The 21053-nt window shown below is 29.3% G+C and overlaps 1 protein-coding gene across 14 annotated transcripts; it reads left to right on the forward strand.

Annotated features, from left to right (window-relative positions):
- The first annotated feature begins 12258 nt into the window (after window positions 1-12258).
- LOC107011326 (protein NARROW LEAF 1) lies at window positions 12259-20527 on the forward strand. 14 transcript variants are annotated; one of them, XM_015210770.2, is made up of 7 exons: window positions 12259-12559; window positions 12994-13053; window positions 13163-13706; window positions 14094-14237; window positions 18408-18648; window positions 18760-19260; window positions 19691-20527. In XM_015210770.2, exons 3-7 carry the CDS (start codon window positions 13233-13235, stop codon window positions 20095-20097), a joined length of 1767 nt encoding a protein of 588 aa, XP_015066256.1. In that variant the 5' UTR covers window positions 12259-12559; window positions 12994-13053; window positions 13163-13232; the 3' UTR covers window positions 20098-20527. The 14 variants fall into 14 exon arrangements, with proteins under 14 accessions (XP_015066256.1, XP_015066270.1, XP_015066262.1 ...); XM_015210784.2 differs by having other exon boundaries at window positions 19754-20527; XM_015210776.2 differs by having other exon boundaries at window positions 13188-13706.
- Window positions 20528-21053: the final 526 nt, after the last annotated feature.

Genomic DNA, 21053 nt, shown 5'->3' on the forward strand with positions numbered 1-21053 from the left:
TTAGAGGGGTGGGGTGGGTGGGGTAAGGTAGGTAGGAGGTAGGAGTTATAATGTGGGGTTAGATGGAAGTAGGGGTGGGATGGGAATGCATTGGTGTGTTCTTATTGATTCAGAAAATGTTTTTCCTAAGAAAAAAATCTCTCCCTATTTATTAAAAAGTGAGTGTAGTATACGAGTATTCATATTTTATCCATACTAGTGAATTCAGCCGCGCTTCGCGCGGTCATAATAATTCGTTAGATTTACTAACTAACTTTTTAGAATAGTTGAGTACTTAAAATATTTTATATATTTTCTATAGTGATATCCTAACGATTAAATCAGATTTCAAGTTTTAATGAAATATATTATTAGTGTTTAAGTTTTATATCTTTTATAATCTTAAGTAAGAGTTTTTATCTTCTAATAATATTTTTTATATCGCTAAACTTATGCTCCTTATTTTTGTAAGTAAAAGAAAATTTGATTCAAGAAGTTATATACATGTTTATCTATACATAATTTTTCCTTTAATTTATATGGAAGCATTGATGAAAAACATTTCAATATAAATGCAACAACCTATTTAAATTAGTTATTTAAACTTGAAAATAAAAAAATAAAAAACGTAGAAACATAAGAAAGAAATAGTTTTGAACTGTGAAAACCCAATTGATCATTTGACCTTCATTTTTTATGATTCTACCATTTTAAATTGTCACGACTTAAAATTTTAAAAAAAAATAGAAAAACAATGAATAATAAATTTTATTAAAAAAATAATCAATATATATCGTATGGTAAAAATAATTTAAAAAACTAAACAATCTATATTTTTTCATTCCTCTACAAATTTATATATGTCGTGTCCATTCAATCATAATCATAAGTAACTAAAAGGAGGTATTTAATCATTATTTTTATTTATTTATTTTGAATTTCAACTATGCAAAACTCAATTTGACTATGAAAGTTTAAAATTTAACTCATAATTTTTAAAATTTTGAGAAATAATAAAAAAGATTTTCAATTCAAATCATTGGCAAAAAGTCAAAGTAATTTGCATTACACACTCCCAATTTTCATAAATTATTTTTCATTTTTTAAAATAACAATTATTTTTTTTAAAATTGTACAATAAAAGTGGACAATTGCCTATAAAGTTTTCTGATTTATGGTCATAATTATTGTGTCTTAAGAAATTTATATTAAAAAAATGTAGTGAAGCAAACTCTCTTTGGTGTCTTGTTCTCGTTTTACTTTCCTTTTCTCTAGCAACTACAAGGATAAAGAATTAACAATTCATAATATAAATAACGATCAATCTCTTTTTCTGTATGAAATTTTGAGCAACGTTTTTTTTGTTTATATGCTTCTAAAACAATTTCTTGAACTTGAATTTAAATTTGTTCCCACAAAAAATATAATATTATACTTACAGTTCACATTTTATAGATGATTATGTCTTTTAATATGATATTTTTACAAAAATGTATATAAAAAAAATATTTTCACTTCTTTTGGTATGTGTGAATTTTAAGCAACCTCGTTTTGTTATTGATTTTCAAATGTGTCTCTTAGGTTGAGACTCTAAATAACACTTCTTCCAACAAAATGTAAAATTATAGTTTATAGTTCACATTTTAATATATTACTTTTGAAAAATGTATATAGAAAAGAAAATAGATATTCTCACTTCTTTTGATGTATGTGAAATTTTTAACAACCTTTTTAGGTTGAGACTCCATATAAGACTTTCTCCTGCAAATTATAAAATCATAATTCAGGGCTCAAATTTCATAAAAACTCATATCTTTTAATAAATTTCTTTTGAAAATTGAATAAATAAAAGAAGATAGATATTCTTACCATCAATTCATATAAAAGAAAATAAATTTGAGCCTCCAAGCAACACTCCTCAAAAATAGAATATCATAATTCAAGGTTAACAATTCATAAACACTCATGTCTTTTGATAAATTTTTTCTGAAAAATGCATAAATAGAAAAAGATAAATATTCTTATCATCAATTTATATAAAAGAAAATAGAAATCTCACCTTTAAAATAAACAGTAAAATATCACCAGCACCCAACAATTGACTGAGCTTCTCAATCATTTGCAATGTTTCTTATATTTATATGTGCAAATATGATATAACTACAATACATAATAACTCATATGGTAAATGTCATTAAAAATAATGACTTTTCACATTTTTATATTTATTAAATTACAACGAAACTTACCTTTTAAATTTCATAACTACTGCATTGATCATTTCTACATTTCCTTATAGAAATATAAGTAGTACAAAAAAAGTGAAAAAAAATTAGGGGAAGAGATTAATAATAATGGTAGAGAATATCCTAAATATGGATAGATTAAATATGACATTCATACATGTAAATTATAATAATAACTAAATTAATAGATGAAATTTAGGGACAGAATTGAATATTTGCAACACATAAAATGAGTTTTACGTATCGTTATCCAGTTGGGTATATTGTAACGTACATATACAAAATAATAAAGGAATTAATGTAAGAATTTAAACGAAAATGATTAATAGAGTGCATTTATTCAATTTATTTAATATATTAAGATGAAAATAAGATAAAATAAAAAAATCAGGCATGAAAATTACATACTAAGATAATAAAATATGGACAACACTGACAATGCTAAAATAAAATAATTAAAAAAAAGGAAAAAAAGAAAGAAAAAGACTTCTTGCAAAAAGAGTTTGAAATAAAAAGAAGAAGAATTGAAAGGAAATTATGAATGAAAAAGGACAAAATGTTATGCAGTGTTAGATATTTGCTTTAGTATTTATAGTTAGTATAATAATTAGTAACATATGAATATGAAAAGATAAATAATAATTAGTAACATATGAATATGAAAAGATAAATAACATCCATTGGAGTAATTATAATTTAATGACTTTAATTATGATTAGCTTCAATATTTAAGAGACTCTTTTTATATTTTAAAATTTAAAAAATGATTTAAAAAATATATATAAAAAAAAAAGATGAATATTTTTCTAGCCCTTAGAGGCATGCCACATCAGCGGTTTTGAATTCAGATTTATATATATATATTGATTTGTCTATATTTTTATAAGATAAAAATAAATCGAAATCTATATACATCCAACTAAGTATAAGTGATTCAATTTATTAAATACGAATTAAATAGATTGACTTTATGAATATGGAGTAAAATTTTATTTAGAAAAAATTGACTAGGTGGTAAAAAAAATTATTGTAAATTCCAAGGAAGTTGTTGCTAACATTTTATAATGGCCGGTCAATCATTGATTTTTATCTGAAAACAAAACAATTAGAGGGTCTTTGTCTTTTTTTAATCCTATTAGTAGATGTTTTCGATTTTGGCATAAAATTTGGACGAGGAAATGATCTTTTATGATACATTTTTTATATGTTATTTTTGGATTTCTATTAATTATAAGTAAATATAATACTAGAAATAAATTTTAAGGGAAGGACTAAGATTAGTTTTGTCTAGTTTATTACAATTCTTTTTAACGAGAGATTTTTCAATTTTACATATACAAAATCCAAAAATAAACATATAAGAGATCTGAAAATAACATCTTCTTTCTGTTGATTTCTATGATGTCCTCTAATAATTATTATTGTACATACTCTATTGTTTTTTTTCTCAATGTTTGTATTCTTATCACTTTGCTATTAATATTAAACTTACATTAATCTATAGTTCCCTCTATTATAACTTCTTTCTCTAGTCAAAATTACTCATGGAAAAAATAGAAAAAGTTAATTCAACTACTTCATGTGTTGATTATTCAAAGGATGAAGAATTATTACTTGAGAAATTGACACAAACAAATAATTGGGATGGGCGTTTGCTACACAAATACAAAGGATTTTGGTGTCCAACAAGATTGGTTCCATTGAAAAAAAAAATTTATCATTCCAATCCAATTATGAAAATATTAATGACTTCATAATCTTAGCAACTTTGCCAAAATCAGGTACTACTTGGTTAAAAAGCTCTAATTTTTAGCATCATTAACCATCATGATCATAATCAATTTTCAATCAACAAAAACCTATTACTTACTTCTAATCCTCATGAATTAATTCGTTTCGATTTTGATATCATGTACAAAGTAAATCCTCATCAAATTAAAGTTCATTTTTTCCAAAAATATTTGCAACTCACACACCTTATGATGCTCTTCCTAGTTCAATTCAACGATCCGATTGTAAGATAATGTATTTGTGTTAAACATTATTGAATGCTAAGAAAATTAGTGAGTTTTTGGGATGTAGTTTTACTAAAGAGGAAGAAGAAAAGGGAATGATTGAAGAAATTGTAAGGATTTGTAGTTTTGAATGTGTAAAGAATTTGGAAGTTAACAAGGATCCAATGGTGAATTTATGAATGTGAAGTGTAGTTCATTTTTTAGGAAAGGTCAAGTGGGAGATTGGGCTAATTATGTTAGTATTTCTTTGGCTAAGAGTTTTTGATGAGTTAAAAGAAAAATAAGTTGGGTGATTCTGGCTTGAAATTTGAGATTTTTACTTCAAACTCAAGATGCACCATGTTGATGATGATGATCAAGTGATACTATGATATTTTTGTTATATATATGTGTTATTCTTAATGTGTATTTACTTCTTTCTGTTTTAGTTTTGTAAAGTTTGTGAAAACAAATCTGAACTGAATTGAGATAAAATAGTCAAGACACATCTGAAGTATTATGATTTGTTAGTTTTTTAACTCAACTATCAGTTAATCAGTTGTTCCTTTTTTCTACCTAAGCAATAAAGTGATATTTTAGGTAGAAAAAAGAAAACTATTGATAGTTTTGGGTATGTTTTTTTATAATAGTTGAGGAAAATGTACGTACACTCGATAGTTCAGATCGAAAATTCATAAAACGTGTCATTAATTCTTGAAAAAAGAGTTTAAAATATATCCAAACTTTGACGTAAATTATTGTAACAATCCCAAACTTTTGGCAGGACCTATTACCCACTTGCACTATTTAATAATATATTTTAAAGATTAAGTGCCCAACTGGACAAATTACTATTCAGTTAAAAATTTTAATGTCAAAGAGCAATTAGGATCTAATAGATAAAAGAGCACGATTTTATATCATTTTTACTCGGTTCATTTCATATTACTTAACATTTGTTAACCTGGCACATCTATTATTTTTTAATTAAAGATGTAATTTTATCAAATTTAACATTATTAGTAATATTTCTTCATCCTAATACTATAAGAAAAATAATAGAACTTTCCTAATTCGCTAAAATAAACAAGTAAAATAAAATATTTATCTAAATAAAATCGAGGAAATAATATATAACGGATATCTTTGATCATTTTTCCGTATTTAATTTACTATGCCTATCAAATTGATAATTGATGATTCATTAGTTTACCAACATGAGTTGTGGTGCACTAGTGAGAGCGCTTCACCCTTAATCAGAGATTTCGGATTCGAATCCTAGGGTATGAAGAAAATTCAGTTGGAAAGTCACTCCGAATGAACCATGCAGTGCGCGATCCCAAATTTTTAAAGCTCCAATACGGAGGACTCTAGACACTAAATGTAAAAGAATCTGATAACTGATAAATCTGTATCAAAATGACAAAGAACGAATAGTATAATTATATAGCTACTCAACTATGGAAAATTGTGTAATAAAGAAATGCAAGTGAAAGTGAAACTTTAAATTGTTTAAATATAATATTTCTTATTTTATTTACTTTAATATCCTACGTTAAAAAGTAAAAAAAAAAATTGTAAAAAGAGACCCCAGGTTGCGTGGTCAAAAAACCATATCACAATAAATTTATTTTTCTTTCATTTCGTTAATCATTGGTTTATTAAAGGGAAGACGACTTTTATATATCTTTAGTATAAATATAATATATAAAAATTAAAAGTCATCACTTTCATTTATTTTTAAGACAATGAGACAAATGATAAACAAACAAACAAAAAATAATAAAATAAAATAATACGGTCCTTGGATTACCTTAGGTGGACGACCATATAAAAAATTGACAGAGCCTTTTCACGATACTTTATTCGTTTTAAAAAGAATGAGTTAGTATAATTTGAAACAAAATTTAAAAAAAGAAAAAAGATTTTTTAATTTTGTGATTCTAAATTAAAGTTATATCAAATGTACTAAAATGCCTTTTAATCTTGTGGTCTTAAACATGCCCATGTGGAAAGTTAAAATTAAAGTATTGTCAAAAATGAAAAGTGATTCTTTTTTAAACAAACTAAAAAAAAAAATAAGGACACTCTTTTTTAGACGGAGAAAATATTAAATGTTAAAAAAGATTAAAATACTTATATAAATAAAACAAAAAGGATAGCATAAGTGTTAGTGAAAAACTAATGACCTGACCAACAATAAGTAACAAATTTAAACTAACTAATTCAACAACAGAATATTTTCAAATACAATATACACCGATTTTACTACTATCTTGTAATAATTATTATACTAAAAATAAGTTTTAGCTTGCATGAAATATATATTCAACAATAATTGCTATTAAATACACTCTCTTTGTTCGGTATTGTTTGTCATGGTTTCTATTTTTAGAGTCAAACTATGAAAATTTTGACTAACATTTTAAGATGTATTTTTTCATCATATTAATATGCAAAAAATTATAATTTATAGTACTTTTCATATAGTTTTAGAATATTTAATTTTTTTGCTTAAAATATCAAATTAATGTAATCTATTTTACCTTTGAAAATTAGTTAAATTGACTTTCGATAAGCGCAACATGACAAACAATTTCGGATGGAAGGAATATGTTTTTAATAGCAATTATTAGTCAGAATTATATTTTAGCACTTTTATAAATATCATTAAAATCTATAATGATATTAAATCTAACGATAATAAACTAATTTCAATAAAGACATTAGCATCTTTTTGCTAATATGGATATTTATTATTATTCAAAATTATATTTATTATAATATAAATGAAAACGCTATTTTTGAAATATCTGAGATTAATAAATTCAATTTGTGGAAATATTGCTTTTGATATTTTTCTTGTGCCACTGTTGCAAACTTGCAATATCACGATGACGAAAGTTGCAACCATACATAGTTTAACCATATAAAAAAATAATAAAATCTTTGAAAAACTTTAAGGGATATTATTATTATTTGGAAAAAGGCTCAAATATGTTATCGAATTTTCAGAAAAAATTTATTTTTGTTATCAGTTAAAAGTTTGGTTTATTTATGTCATTAGCGTTAAAGAAAAGACTCATTAATGCCATTATTTTTTAACGATGATTTTTGCAAAACCATTTTTGATACGTGGCCAATTATAATTCGACCACGTCACCAATTTTTTTAATTAAAAAAATCATAATTCTGAAAAAAAGTTAATTTTTTTTTATTTTTTTATTAAATAAATTGATGACGTGGCCGAATTATAATTGACATGTGTCAAAAATAGTTTTGCAAAACCATTGTTAAAAAATAATGGCATGAATGAATTTTTTCTTTAACGGCAATGACATAATAGAGCCAAACTTTTAACTAATGGCATAAATAAGTCTTTTCTAAAAATTTAATGACATATTTGAGTTTTTTCTATTATTATTATTATTATTATTATTGTAGGAGTATTATATAATTTTGGAGGAATAGAGAGTGATCAATGATTTGATAATTGAAAGATACATAAAGAAATGAAAGTGATAAAAAAGTTGATCAGATAATGAAAAGATAGTGACAGCTGCTTGACAGGGAGTTAGAGAGAGAAAGTGTGATTTAGAGAGAGAATTTAATTAAGTTAACACACTCTCCCTTTTATATTAGATAGATATTTTTATTTTACAGGATAATTAATAAATTATTATTTTCTTTATTTCTAGTTATTTGTATTTTTTTTTATTGTCTCTAATTACTTGTTCATTTTGACAAATCAAGAAAATAAATTTTTTTACCTATTACACTCTCAATTAATTACTTTAACAAAATTAGAATCTTTTAAAAATCTTAAGTTTTTAATTCATCACGTACATAATTAATATGTAAAATTATAAACTCACTATATCAATAATTATTTTTTTAATAGGCATATCAATTTAAAAGTGGACAAGTAAATTAAAGACAGAGAGGAACAGATCGACTAACTTTACTTTTTTGCCCTTCATATTAGCCTCTTTAAAATTAATTTTTTTGATCTTCAACATTTGCTTAAATTTTTAAAGATCTAGAATAAAGATCAAATTTTTTATTAATATTATTCTGATTTAATAAATAAAATTATATCAAATAAATATTTTTAGTAAATTATTTATCTAATATTAGACTTAGGGCCCGTTTAGATGGGCTTAATAAAAGCAGCTTTAAAAAAGTACTTTTGAAAGTGCTGAAACTTATTTTTAAAATAAGCAGTTTTGTGTTTGGATAAAAGTGCTGAAGTTGCTATGCCAAACGTGAAAAGGGAAAAATAGAAGAAAGAGATGTTAGGGTTATGTTGTAATTTGGAGATTGTATAAAAATATTAAGGGCAAAAAGATAAAAATGTGGTCAACTTAAAACAACTTATAAGCTAAAAAAAAAAAAAGCACCCCTACCCCAGCTTTTAACTTTTGGCTTAAAATAAGTTTTTTTTAACTTAAAATAAGCTATTTGAGTATTGCCAAACAGCTAAATAAGTCAAAAATCAGCTTTTAAATCAGTTTGACCAGCTTTTAAGCTGAGCCAAACAGGCTGTTAGAGAGTATAAAACTTCTAGAAATTGGAAATATATTTTGTCAAAAAAGGTAGGTCTAGTAGCAACAATTGGTGATAGGCTTTGTAAAGGGTTATAATGGATGTAGCATATCAATGGAGAGAGAATAGAGGGTGAAAAAAGTAAAAGTGCTTTTTGTATTTCCACCAATTAAAAGTTAATTACGTATTGATATTTATTTTGAGATTCAATTAATTTGAAATTGCACATAAATAATATAAAGATAAAATAGAATTTGCATTTAATTTCAATTTGGGATTTTTGATAAGTATGAAGAATATTATAATATTTAAATAAAAAAATGTTATACATAAAACTTACGAATTTTTCATTAGTAAAATTAAATTTGTGAATTTTTATTTAGTGAAGGCGAATTTGCAGCAACCATGACTTAGAGTTAATTGATAATCAAAAGAATTTCTTGATTTTCAAAGCTTAGATATTATCCGCTCAGAAATTTTTTGTCATAAACCCTAACCGTTGAGTTGTCATTTAAAGAATTAGAAAAAAAATTATAAATAAATTAAAAAATGTGATATGATATCTTATTAAGAGAGAGACAATGTATCTTTTGCGTCAAGTATATTTTTAGAAAAATAAATAAAATTAAATAATATTGTAATTCTAAAATAAACATAAATGATATTCTTAAATAATTTTTCAAACATAAATAACTATCTAGGTAAATTACTCGCTGTTGTTTGACTTTTCCAAACACCTATAATGGTATGTACATATGACATAATTAATAAGGGTTTTTGGAGGAGGACTAGTTAAATGTACTAATTAATACTTTTTATTGATAGACTTAATTCAATAAAATAAATTTCATGGGTGTTTATTTTATCACAATCTTTAGTTGTGAGTCTTGTGACCATTTGATCTAGAATCATCATGTATTGACAAAAAATCGTTTTTGTTAGGAAATATTTATTTTTTATGATAAATTTTTTATTACGTGAACTTAAAATTTGTTGGACAATAATATGAGTATAGACATGGGATGAATAACCAAAAATATGTTATTTACTTATTTCCTTTTATTCTTCCAAATTCAAATATTCAATCTTAATTCTTGAATACAAATGACCAATTTATTTATATATGTACCAAAAGTAAATTCTCATTATTGAAATGGAGGAGTTACTTTAATATATTATTTTAATATTGCAATGGTTTGTAGTTTTTGTTATAATATGTTATCTCTAGTTCAAAAGATCAATTGGTAAGGTGAAATAAAATATTTAAATTTGAGAGATAGTGTGCCACACTTGTGGATCCTCAGACAAAATGTCATGATCTTTTTTGCCCTTTTTTTCATGAAAAGACAAAAAAAAAAAGAATCACAAAATGAGTAAATCATATAAATATACATATATCTTGTCACTAAATATGAGAAGCAAAAAAGAATCACACTACAATATACTTATGTAAAATATATAGTGAGTATTTTTAATTTTTTTTTTCCTCTTGATGATAAAATGGAAAAGAAAAGTACAAAATTAAACAAGACCCCCACACCATTCCTCTCTTATTGATAAGTTGGGAATTGAATTATTAGATGAGTGAGTGTGCAACTTTTGGGGAGCAAATAAGGATGGGGCCCTAATTTCATACCCAAAAAAAAAAATATAAATTAAAAAAATTTCCAATGGTATCCAAGAAATCATAACTTCATTATGTTCTTGTCAAGAAGAATATAATTTTAACTTTTGATAGTAATAAAATTGGTAAGCATTTAAGAATAAATTGTTCGGATGGTAAGTAAGTAACCTTTACTTTTAATTTTAAGATAGAGAATTTGAATTATCAAAAGAATGAAAAAAAGTGGTAACTCCTCAAAGAATGGGTAAAAAAAACTTGAAACGTAAGATATGAATCTTTCAATACGCTCAGAACATTAAAATTACCTTTAAAACTTAAAATGTAACGCTAATAGCAAAACTATATGCATAAAAAAAGAATTTAACCTAGTGTCAGAAGAAATAGAAATATTTTCCAATCAAGAAGAATAAAATTTTAACTTTTGATAGTAATTTATGGAATGAAACCTTTATCCAATATATGCACTCATCAAAATAATACATATTCAAAACATATTCTCTTTTTTTAATATATTAATGTATAGTTTATATAAAATATACACACCTTACATAATAATATACGTTTAAGTAGTAAATATAATTCTTTTTTGATCAACAGGTTAAACATGCTTAATTTAATTTGCTGCTATTTTGTGAAGCTAGTAGCCTTTTAACGATAATTAGTCTCGTGCGATTCATATGTTATTATTTTGAATAATAAGACTAATTATTATTTTTTTTAAAATGATATAATTTTCTTTTTAATCACTTTAAATTATTATTTCTTTACACTCGAAACAAATAATAAAGGAGGGTTTTAGATTACTAGTACTAAAATATTTCATTTTATAAATTATATATCAAATTAAAAAATGCACATAAATTAAAATAAAAGTTAATAATTGTGTGAGGATATTATTTATATTTTATCTAATACAATTTTCTTTTCCATAAATAGTAGTTTAAGATATTTTGTGCACTAAATTGACTTTTAATAACTATAAGAAAAGTGTTGTTTAGTGATTATTCAAATGATGAGTGGCAACAAAAAATATGAAAAAAGGTTAGAAAGGAAAAGAAAAGAAAAGAAAGAATGACAGTGACAGCAAAAAGTGAAGAAGGAAATAGAAAAAAGGGTTTTGGGAAAAAATAAAAATCTCATTAATAAATGGTACTTTTTGCATCAATACATACTACATATTGGATACACTTGCTAAAAATAGAAAAATAAAAATAATAATACTTACTCTACATAATCTATGTTTTTACTTTACTAATATGTAAAAAAATAACCTATGTTTTGTTTATTATTAGATTTTCCTTTACTTTTAACTCATTAACAAATACTTGTTCCTTTATGCATCACTACGGAGTCGATCGTTTGTCATAATTTATGTGATATAATTAAGATTTAAATTTTTAAATTTTAATTATAAAAATATATATAAAAACTTTTGTGATTGTTTAAATAATTTATATATAAAAAACTATATAAAAATTTACTAATACTTATAAATAATTACTAACTTCAATATTTCTTATTAACTAATAAAATTTGATTGTGCAAGATAATTGAGACCGATTAAATATGTTTTTTTATGAAAAATTTCACTTAATATATCATATCGAAGTCTGATTATATTTCAATTCTTATAATAATGCTTATAAGATTTTTTCTATATTCATAATTTGAATATCTAAAAATAATGCTTTTAACAAGTTTTTATTTTTTATGCTCACAACTCAAATATCTCATAATAATATTTTTAATAAGATTTTTTTCGTATTCATAACTCAAATACGGGTATATCTTTTTAATGCTAAAATATATATATTATTTCATTTTCTCAAAATAATCTCTATTTGTTTTTTGGACTTTTTCCTGTTTTCTTCCTTTTCTTTTCTGACACCCCCCCCCCCTCTCTATCCCTCTCTCTCCTCACACACACACACACACACAGTGAGAGACTCTGATAGGCACGCGCGCACAAGCACAGACAAATAGAGCATTGGATTGTGATTCTACTGCAGATTTAGGATAATGGGGTTATTCAATTGAGTGAAGAAAGTTTCTTGGATTAATTTGGTAGATAAGTGTGGAGGGGGGCCTTCTTTTTGAAGTCTTTACTAGGGCAATTTTTTCTGGGGATTTTTCAGGGACTTCATTGTTGCTGACAGGACAGGTGAGGTGAGGTGAGGTTTCTTTTGAATTTGATTGTAAAGATTCAATCTTTTTTCTTGACATGGGGTTTGCTTAGAACAATTCTTGTATTAACTTGACCTTCTCCTGCTCTATGTTGACTTGTTTCTTGGTGTTAAAGAGTTTTTACAGTTCAGTTGTTTTATCTTTCATGTGTGTTAAGATATTCTCTTTGTTTATGTATTTATTTTTCTGTATTTATTAGCTTAGTTGTGGTGGTACATACTGAGGTGAGAACAAAATAAAGGGTGCATTTATTTCTATATATAATATGACATATTGCTTACAAAGCTGCTTGTTGGTTTTCTGATTGTTATCTTTGCTTTCTATGGAAATGCACAAGTTGCTTTCTTTCAGTAGGTTTGGGATACTTTGAGTTTTCTTTTTTGTTCTTGCTAATTCTGCTTCATGTTAATGTAAATTCCAGGTGCAGCTTATTGATTACTTGGGTTTGTACAATGTTATAAGGTGCCTCGGTATGGATGTGGTAAGGTTAATTATGTTGTTATCAAACTAAAATGCTTTTTCATTTGTTTTTTTTTTTGGTTATTTGAATCAATGGAATTAGTACTTCATATAGAACATTTCCTTTCAAGGTTGAATTAGGGTGGGCTTTTGCAGCTAAGCAGATGTTTTAATGAATGACCAGACAGAAAAGCTCAAAATATGGAAAGACTGGATTTAGGATTCAATCACTCTGGATCTGTGCAATCAGAGGAGTCAGCCCTGGATTTGGAGAGAAATTATTTTAACCAACTTCCTTTGTCAAGTCCACCACCACTGCAAGCCTTTGCATCAGGTTGTCAGGTCGCTGAGAGCAATGCTGCCTACTTCTCATGGCCTTGTCGCTTAGATGCTGCTGAGGACCGGGCCAATTACTTTGGTAACCTTCAGAAGGGGGTTTTACCTGAAACCCTGGGAGGACGTCCCACGGGACAGCAAGCTACAACATTGCTTGAAGTTATGACCATTAGAGCATTTCATAGCAAAAACTTGCGTCGCTTTAGTCTTGGTACAGCAATCGGATTTCGTATCCGGCGAGGTGCTTTGACAGAGATACCAGCTATTCTTGTCTTTGTTGCCAGAAAAGTTCACAGGCAATGGCTCAACCTTGTCCAATGTCTACCGGCTTTTCTTGAGGTTTAATCTTGTTGGAACCCCTGTACTTGCATTTAGCATAAACAGTTTTAATGTAATGATTTTATTGCTTAGGTGGCACTTATGACTTCAGGCTTTTCTATCAATTTTTTTCATTGTCTTTATGTGTTTATTCTGCTAACAGTCCTTGTTCTTCATGGAACGTGGTTAAGTAGTAAAAGTCTTTCAGCAAACGGCAAAAATTCCCATGTCTTAATTGATATAGGATCTATTACATCAACATGCACTAAAGTTGAGTAGATTCACTAACTTCTTTTTGTTTTTTTTTATAACGGTGGTGGCCGGGACAGCTATGGTTCATTGACTTTTCTGGAGTCTTAACTGTTCTGCCAATACTATTGGGCTTGAGAATCTTTTGTAATTGGGCAGGGACCAGGTGGTGTTTGGTGTGATGTTGATGTTGTGGAGTTCTCATACTTTGGGGCACCGGCAGCAACTCCAAAGGAACAGCTATATACTGAACTTGTTGATGGTTTACGGGGAAGTGATCCATGCATTGGTTCTGGTTCCCAGGTAATTGGCTCTTCTTGCTCAGAATGTCCTTTCATTACTATGCATCAAGGTAGTGTAAAAAAATTACAAGTATTTAGCACTGAGCTTCTAGAAATTCTGTCCAACTACTGTAGGAACGGTTCCTTTACACCAAAGTGAAGTGAAATATTAAACTCTTAATCCTCGTATGTCTATTTTTCAATTCAATCAGATATTCTTTTGTTCCTTTTCCCCTCGTCTGCAGAATGCATGTGCAGGCTAGTCGCGCAAACTACGCCATCATCTTCTTTTTGATAGTAATAAGGTATTGTATTAAAAGTGAATAAGAACTACGCAAGTGCTTCAAACATAGTTAGAAGTTGTGCAATTCCCCAATATTATCTAACTGGGCATATGTATCCTGTACAAAGCTAGTTTGCACCAAAAAAAGCTAGCAACATAATGGCTCTAAACTTAAGGCTAAGAGTGTTTGTCCTTTTGCCTTCAAAAATTCTGTTTTTTCCTTCTAACCAGACAACTTGGGATATAGTATTCCAAAATTTGAGGCTTTTTTATGTGATCTGATTTGGTCCCAGGCTCCCAGGCCCCAGCACATTAGATATTATTGAGTAGAGAAAGGCATAGTCTGACACATGCCAAGTAAAGTAAAAATTGAATTCCACGGCTGTGATGTGGTCTTGCAATGGAGAAAAAGGTGATTAGCTTCTTCAGGGTGTTCTATTTCCCTATTTTGTTCAATATCCATGTCACTAGGGTCTTCTCCACTGTTGCTGGTCAGAAATAAGAACACAAGGAATACACTGAACTCTATAGCACTACTGCTAATTCGCAACAAAGGATTGTGGATGATTCATGTCCTCCCTGTTCCTCTTGCACATGCAACACCTATTCAACTTTAGAAAGCCTATTCTCTTCAAGTTGTGTGCTGTTTGAGTAGTATACCGTACGGCACTCTTACCAAGAAAGCTACTTTTGGGAGCCTTATTCCTCAAATACACTCCCGCAATGCTTCCTACCTTGTTGTGTGATACGATATCCCGGAAAGCGTTCTACCAACAGTTTTCTCCCCATCATCCTGTCATTGTCCTTTACAATGTCAACGTTGTTATTGTTCTGTAGAAGATCTCCATCTCATCCCATTCCCAATCTTGGATAGGTTTCCTAAGGATATGTCCATGGTCTATCCTTATGACATCCATTCAGTGTTGCCTGTCGGTCAGGGTGCTTTTAACTTTTATGTAGTTCTTTATCTTAGTGTGGTGAATTTGATTCATTTGGATGTTTGTTATGCAGAAATTAATGAACTTATAGATTTCATGATCTATATTAATGGTTGGTCTAAAGAAATAATCAGTTGTTTTATTAAAAAATTGAACTGATGTTTGATTAAGACATCTGCTGTAAGAAACTTTTGCTAATCTTGGATGAACTTAGGATTTATGATCCCTGATAAGAGAATTTCAGGATCATGGAATCCTTTTCTATCACATGGGAAGTGTAGTAGAACAATTTTTTTTCTGCAAGTAATTACAAATTCTGTATTTATCAGCATGAAGAAACTAATGGAGGGGACTAATCTATTCTGAAAATGGTGAAATCCGGAAATGAAATTTAAGTGAGCCTGAAATTGTAAATATCGTATTAAGGGCATCAATTGCAGGATTTTTTCTCTCTATATTTCATGAGTATGCAGTTTTTATCGACAATCTGGTATCATTAATTTACCAATATTACAAAAGCATCAGTTTTCTATCCCCACATATGAATCTTCCAGAACCTTCATGAACTGTGAGTACCAAACGCTGCAACACCAAAGGTTGATTTTTTGAATCAAATCTATCTGATTATTACTCTCTTTCTTCAGTTACTACCTACACAGAATTGCCAACTACCATCAATTTCAATGCTTCTCTACAGCCTATTCAGTACCCATCATCTTAAGACTGCTCTGACACCGTACTTTTTGAAACGTCAATCACCTCCGCAAGGTCATTTCTCCTTTTTTTAGGTGGCACAGTTTCATCACCAGTGGTTTAATAGCCAAAAAGTGGTTTCCTAGTGAGTAATTTACAAATATTTTACATAATAAAGAGATTGTTCTAATGTGTTTTATCAAATTGAAACAGTAAGATGTAAACTAGGAAAATATTATTTATTCTGTGTGCAAGCTTTGAGGAAGTATTGTTCAAGTTTTCCATGTCTGTCAGCAAGAGAACCCCATTTTCCCACCTTTTGTTTGTTTCTTTGTTTGTACTTTTCTTATCTTTATTGAAAACATATTAGAATATTGTTGTGGTTACCTTGTATCAAGGGATGATACTGGTACTAGATAGAGGATTTTCTAGTTCATGAATCCTGACATTCATGTGTAGTTGGTTATTGGCTAAATGTTCTGAGATTCCTTCTATCTTCATTAATAAGGGTCATATCTTTGACGAATCAAATACTCCCTTTGTTTCAAAAGAATGACCTCATTTCCTTTTTAGTCTATTTCAAAAAGAATGACCTCTTTCTTTTTTTGGTAACATTTTAATTTCAGCTTGCCACGTGGCATGTTTAAAAGCCACAAGATTAAAGGGCAATTTAGTACATTTGACATAACTTTAATTTAGAACCACAAGATTCAAAAGTCTTCTTTATTTTCTACAACTTTGTGCCTAGTCAAACCATGTCACTCTTTTTGAAACGTAGGGAGTATTATTACTCAATAAGAAATAAAGGCGCATATCTATTCTAGAAAGAATCTCCTCCTCCTTTCTATAATGCCGGCTAGACTTACCAAATTAAATATTTTCAAATGAGTAGAGGTGTAGATCATGAAATTGTACGTGTGCATAGCACCTAGGCTGTCTCCATGCTAGATGTGATCTGCGCAGGAGCAACAACAACATACCAGTGTGATCTCATTAGTGAGGTCTGGGAGATAGAATGCACACAAACCTTACCCCTACCTCATATAGATAGAGAGACTATTTCCGAATAGTGGAAGAGTGGAGAAGAGAAAGGAATTCCTCAAAACTTGTTTGGTGCGACATTTCAACTGCCAAATTAGCAGAGGTCGAAGCGAGTGCTTGGTTATGAGAGTTGTTTGTAGTGGTGGTAGGTGCCCTACTTCGGCAATGCTCTGTGGCAGTTTGTTGCCGTCAAAGGAAGCTAATCCTGTCACGGATATGTCACCAGTGGATAGGTAACACCTTCTTAATGCTTAACCAATGGTCATTTAAAGCTGGTTGCTGCATTGTGAGAAGAAAAAATAATGTATTGGTGGTGAGTCTGGTGGGTTTGCCAATCCATCAGTGATGTCTGAATATGTTTTGACAAATTGGTGATGCTACAGAGGCTATTTGGATATTGATCTTAACGTGCCAAGGTCAAAGTCTGGTCGAAGACAGGTGAAACACACCGAATTGGCGAATTCTCTACTGTACTGATCAAAGATGGATATTATTCTTACTAGGTTTTACTGGAAAAGAGAACTGTACTCATAACAATTCCTAGCAAGGCAATCATAGAGATGGAACACAAAAACAAATAGAAAGTTGGGCGTCACAAACACAAAAATATGCAATTGATAGAGAACACACCAAAGATAATGTTGACTTTAACTCTCTGTTTCTTAAGAGACACAGAGTTACTGCTCTTAGAAGCTAGACTTATGATTGTTAACTATCAAGAGAGACTTTTATGGATTGGCACTCTCGTTGTGGATTTGATCTTCATTAGTTGCTATATCCCATTTTATGTGAGACTTTCCTTTGTAGTATGCCCCTAAAAGTATGACGTCCTCTTTTTTGGAAGTATCTTATTTTAGCATCCTCTTTTTACCCTTAATGACTAAATGACATTACTTGTTGAGATCCACTAATTATTAAAGTTCATTATAAAAGAATGGACCTAAAATTTATTACCTAGAGATAAAATTGCGAGTAATTGGTAAACGAGGTACTTTTATTGATTGGAGATTGTATAAGCTTAAAAGTAGGACAAAAGTAACTTCTGAAGTTAGTTATGATGTTTAAAAGGTAATTCCTTGTTAAGCAAAAAAAATTCCTCTTTAAGAATGTTGACACCAAGCCCATGTTGAGATAGAAGTGATTACTTTTCTTGATCCTGCCGAATGATTGACTTAATTGATTTGGCTTCGCATAACATTGTATTCTAAAGTAACCTTTTCTCTTTCATCTGTCCTAGGTTGCTAGTCAGGAAACATATGGAACCTTAGGTGCGATTGTTAAAAGTCGGACAGGTATCAGGCAGGTCGGTTTCCTTACCAATCGTCATGTAGCTGTTGACTTGGATTATCCAAGCCAGAAAATGTTTCATCCTCTGCCACCTAGCCTGGGGCCTGGGGTGTATTTAGGTGCTGTAGAGAGGGCTACATCCTTCATAACAGATGATCTTTGGTATGGCATATTTGCTGGTACAAATCCAGGTAATTTAAACAGTGTTTATTGTATCATTTTTGCCCCATTGAACAATAGTAGTATTTTCAAATTGGATCCTGACACCCATGTACTCTGTTTGTGATGTCATAATCTTGCAGAAACGTTCGTTCGAGCTGATGGAGCATTTATTCCATTTGCAGAAGATTTCAACATGTTGAATGTAACGACGTCTGTGAAAGGAATAGGAGACATAGGTGATGTCAATAAAATAGACTTACAGTCTCCTGTCGGTAGTGTCATTGGTAGGCAAGTGGTGAAAGTTGGAAGGAGCTCTGGTCTTACGACTGGGAACATTATGGCCTACGCCCTGGAGTATAATGATGAAAAAGGAATTTGTTTCTTTACAGATTTTCTAGTTGTTGGTGAGAACCAACAGACATTTGATCTTGAAGGTGACAGTGGTAGCCTCATTCTCTTGACTAGCCCTGAGGGGGAGAAGCCACGACCTATAGGAATAATTTGGGGGGGAACTGCCAATCGAGGTCGTTTAAAATTGAGAGTTGGCCAACCTCCTGAGAATTGGACTAGTGGGGTTGACTTGGGGCGTCTCCTTGATCTTCTTGAACTTGATCTCATTACATCCAACGAGAGTCTCCAAGGTTGGTATCTCTCAGCATCTAATTCTCCTTAATCTTTGAAATTTTAAATATCGTCATGAAATTCTGGATTTTGACATTATATGACATGAAATGCAACCCCTTCCCCTACAACGAAAAGGGTTATACGTGGAGTGTGGTTCTGTGAGGGGAAGGACTCACCAATATGTGGTTACTTTTTGCATGGTCATGTTAAATACCAGCTTAAATTATAAATGCCTTGGTTAGTATAAGATTATTAGCTCTCTAAAAGGTGTCCCCAGTATGGATATAGCAGTTTGGTCTTTGAGGAAATATTTGTGAAATGTGGCGGAATAAAAAGATTGTAGATATAAGCCCAAAAACTTAGTATTCAGTCTAATAAAAGCTTTGATTTCTAATTTTTGCCTTCAAATTTTCTTGATCTCTATCATTTACTATTTCATCTCTGTAGTCCCTACTTCTGTATTCACTTCCTCTAAATCAGTTGCATTGCAAGATCAAATTATTGCATCAGCTGCGGGTATTGGTTCGGCTGTTGGAGGGTCATCACCAGCCGAGCGGATTCAACTGAAAGCTGAAGAAAACTTTGAGCCAATCAATTTAAACGTCCGACAAGATCCCATCGATGATGAATCTGACGAAGGGGTTGTTCCACCACTTGAGCATAAACACTTCCACATTCAGGATGGAAATAAAGCAACTCCCTGCGTCGAGCATCAGTTTATCCCAAGTGTCTCTGGGATTCAACATGGAAATGGGGAATTAAAAAGACTCTCTGTGGTGGGAGGATCAGATGATGAGATGTATGTTTCTTTGCAGTTAGGGGAGCAGCGCGAACCAAAGAGAAGGAAACAATGATGAGTCGTCTCCGTTTGCCAAAATAAAAAAAAGAGTGAATTGCTTCATTTTATCTGCTTCATTTGTCTTTGGAAGGCTCAGTCATGCATTGAGCTGGGAGGAGTTGGAGTATTATTTAAGCCTCCCACCAGTATGAGTATTATTATTATTATTATTATTATTCTTTCACTTTTAATTCATGAAGCTACATATAGAGGTTAGATATTAAGTTGTACAATATGTAAGAAATGTGTTTAGAAGAGAAGTGTATCTATTTGTTGTATCATTTCTGTGAAGCTGTCATACAAAATTTATGAAGTGGAGGAAGCCCCCAAAACTGTTACTATGATCAGGAACTGTCATGTTGTATCCATCTCTTTTAACTCAAGAAGACCAGAAAATGTGCAACTTTTCAAGGAAGTATGTAATACCAAAACAATATTTTGAGTAACTGCATGTATTTAGCAGAAACTGTATATGCACCTTAGCTTATCATATATTATTATAAGTGTGAAGCTCCAAAGTAGAAAAGTTGAATTACAATTTTACCCTTATGCTAAATTCAAATGTTATTAAATAAATAATTAATTAAATAGTAAATAGTAGAATTTCTATAATATTTTTATTTAATTGGTATACACATGTGAGTAAATTAAATAGAACAAAAATTAAAAATAAGAGTTATCCCTTTGAATAGATACATGTATGTGTTTCATCTTCCAAATTAATTTATATTTTTAATTAATATTTGTTTTTAATTTGTAATAATACTTGACCTTTCAACTTTGTAAGTGAATCTTCATATTCCAAAACTATATTTTTTCCCTATAAATACAAATCTTTCTATGAAAATTTTCTAATAGTATTTTCATAGAAAGATTTATACGTGATACAATTTTTGTGTGTGGAAGACTAGAGAAGCTTTAATCAAGTGAAGAAAATTTCAAGGCAAAGAGGATTTCTGTCAAGATTACAAG

Source organism: Solanum pennellii, chromosome 2, assembly GCF_001406875.1.
Source record: "Solanum pennellii chromosome 2, SPENNV200".
Classification (NCBI taxonomy): Eukaryota; Viridiplantae; Streptophyta; class Magnoliopsida; order Solanales; family Solanaceae; genus Solanum; species Solanum pennellii.

Bases quoted from the DNA above. Each gene is read 5' to 3' on its own strand.
- LOC107011326 (XM_015210770.2), top strand. From the start codon at position 13,233: ATGGAAAGACTGGATTTAGGATTCAATCACTCTGGATCTGTGCAATCA. The intron at 14,238-18,407 runs GTAATTGGCTCT...CATCTGTCCTAG, and splicing joins GCATTGGTTCTGGTTCCCAG to GTTGCTAGTCAGGAAACATA. The intron at 18,649-18,759 runs GTAATTTAAACA...ATAATCTTGCAG, and splicing joins ATTTGCTGGTACAAATCCAG to AAACGTTCGTTCGAGCTGAT.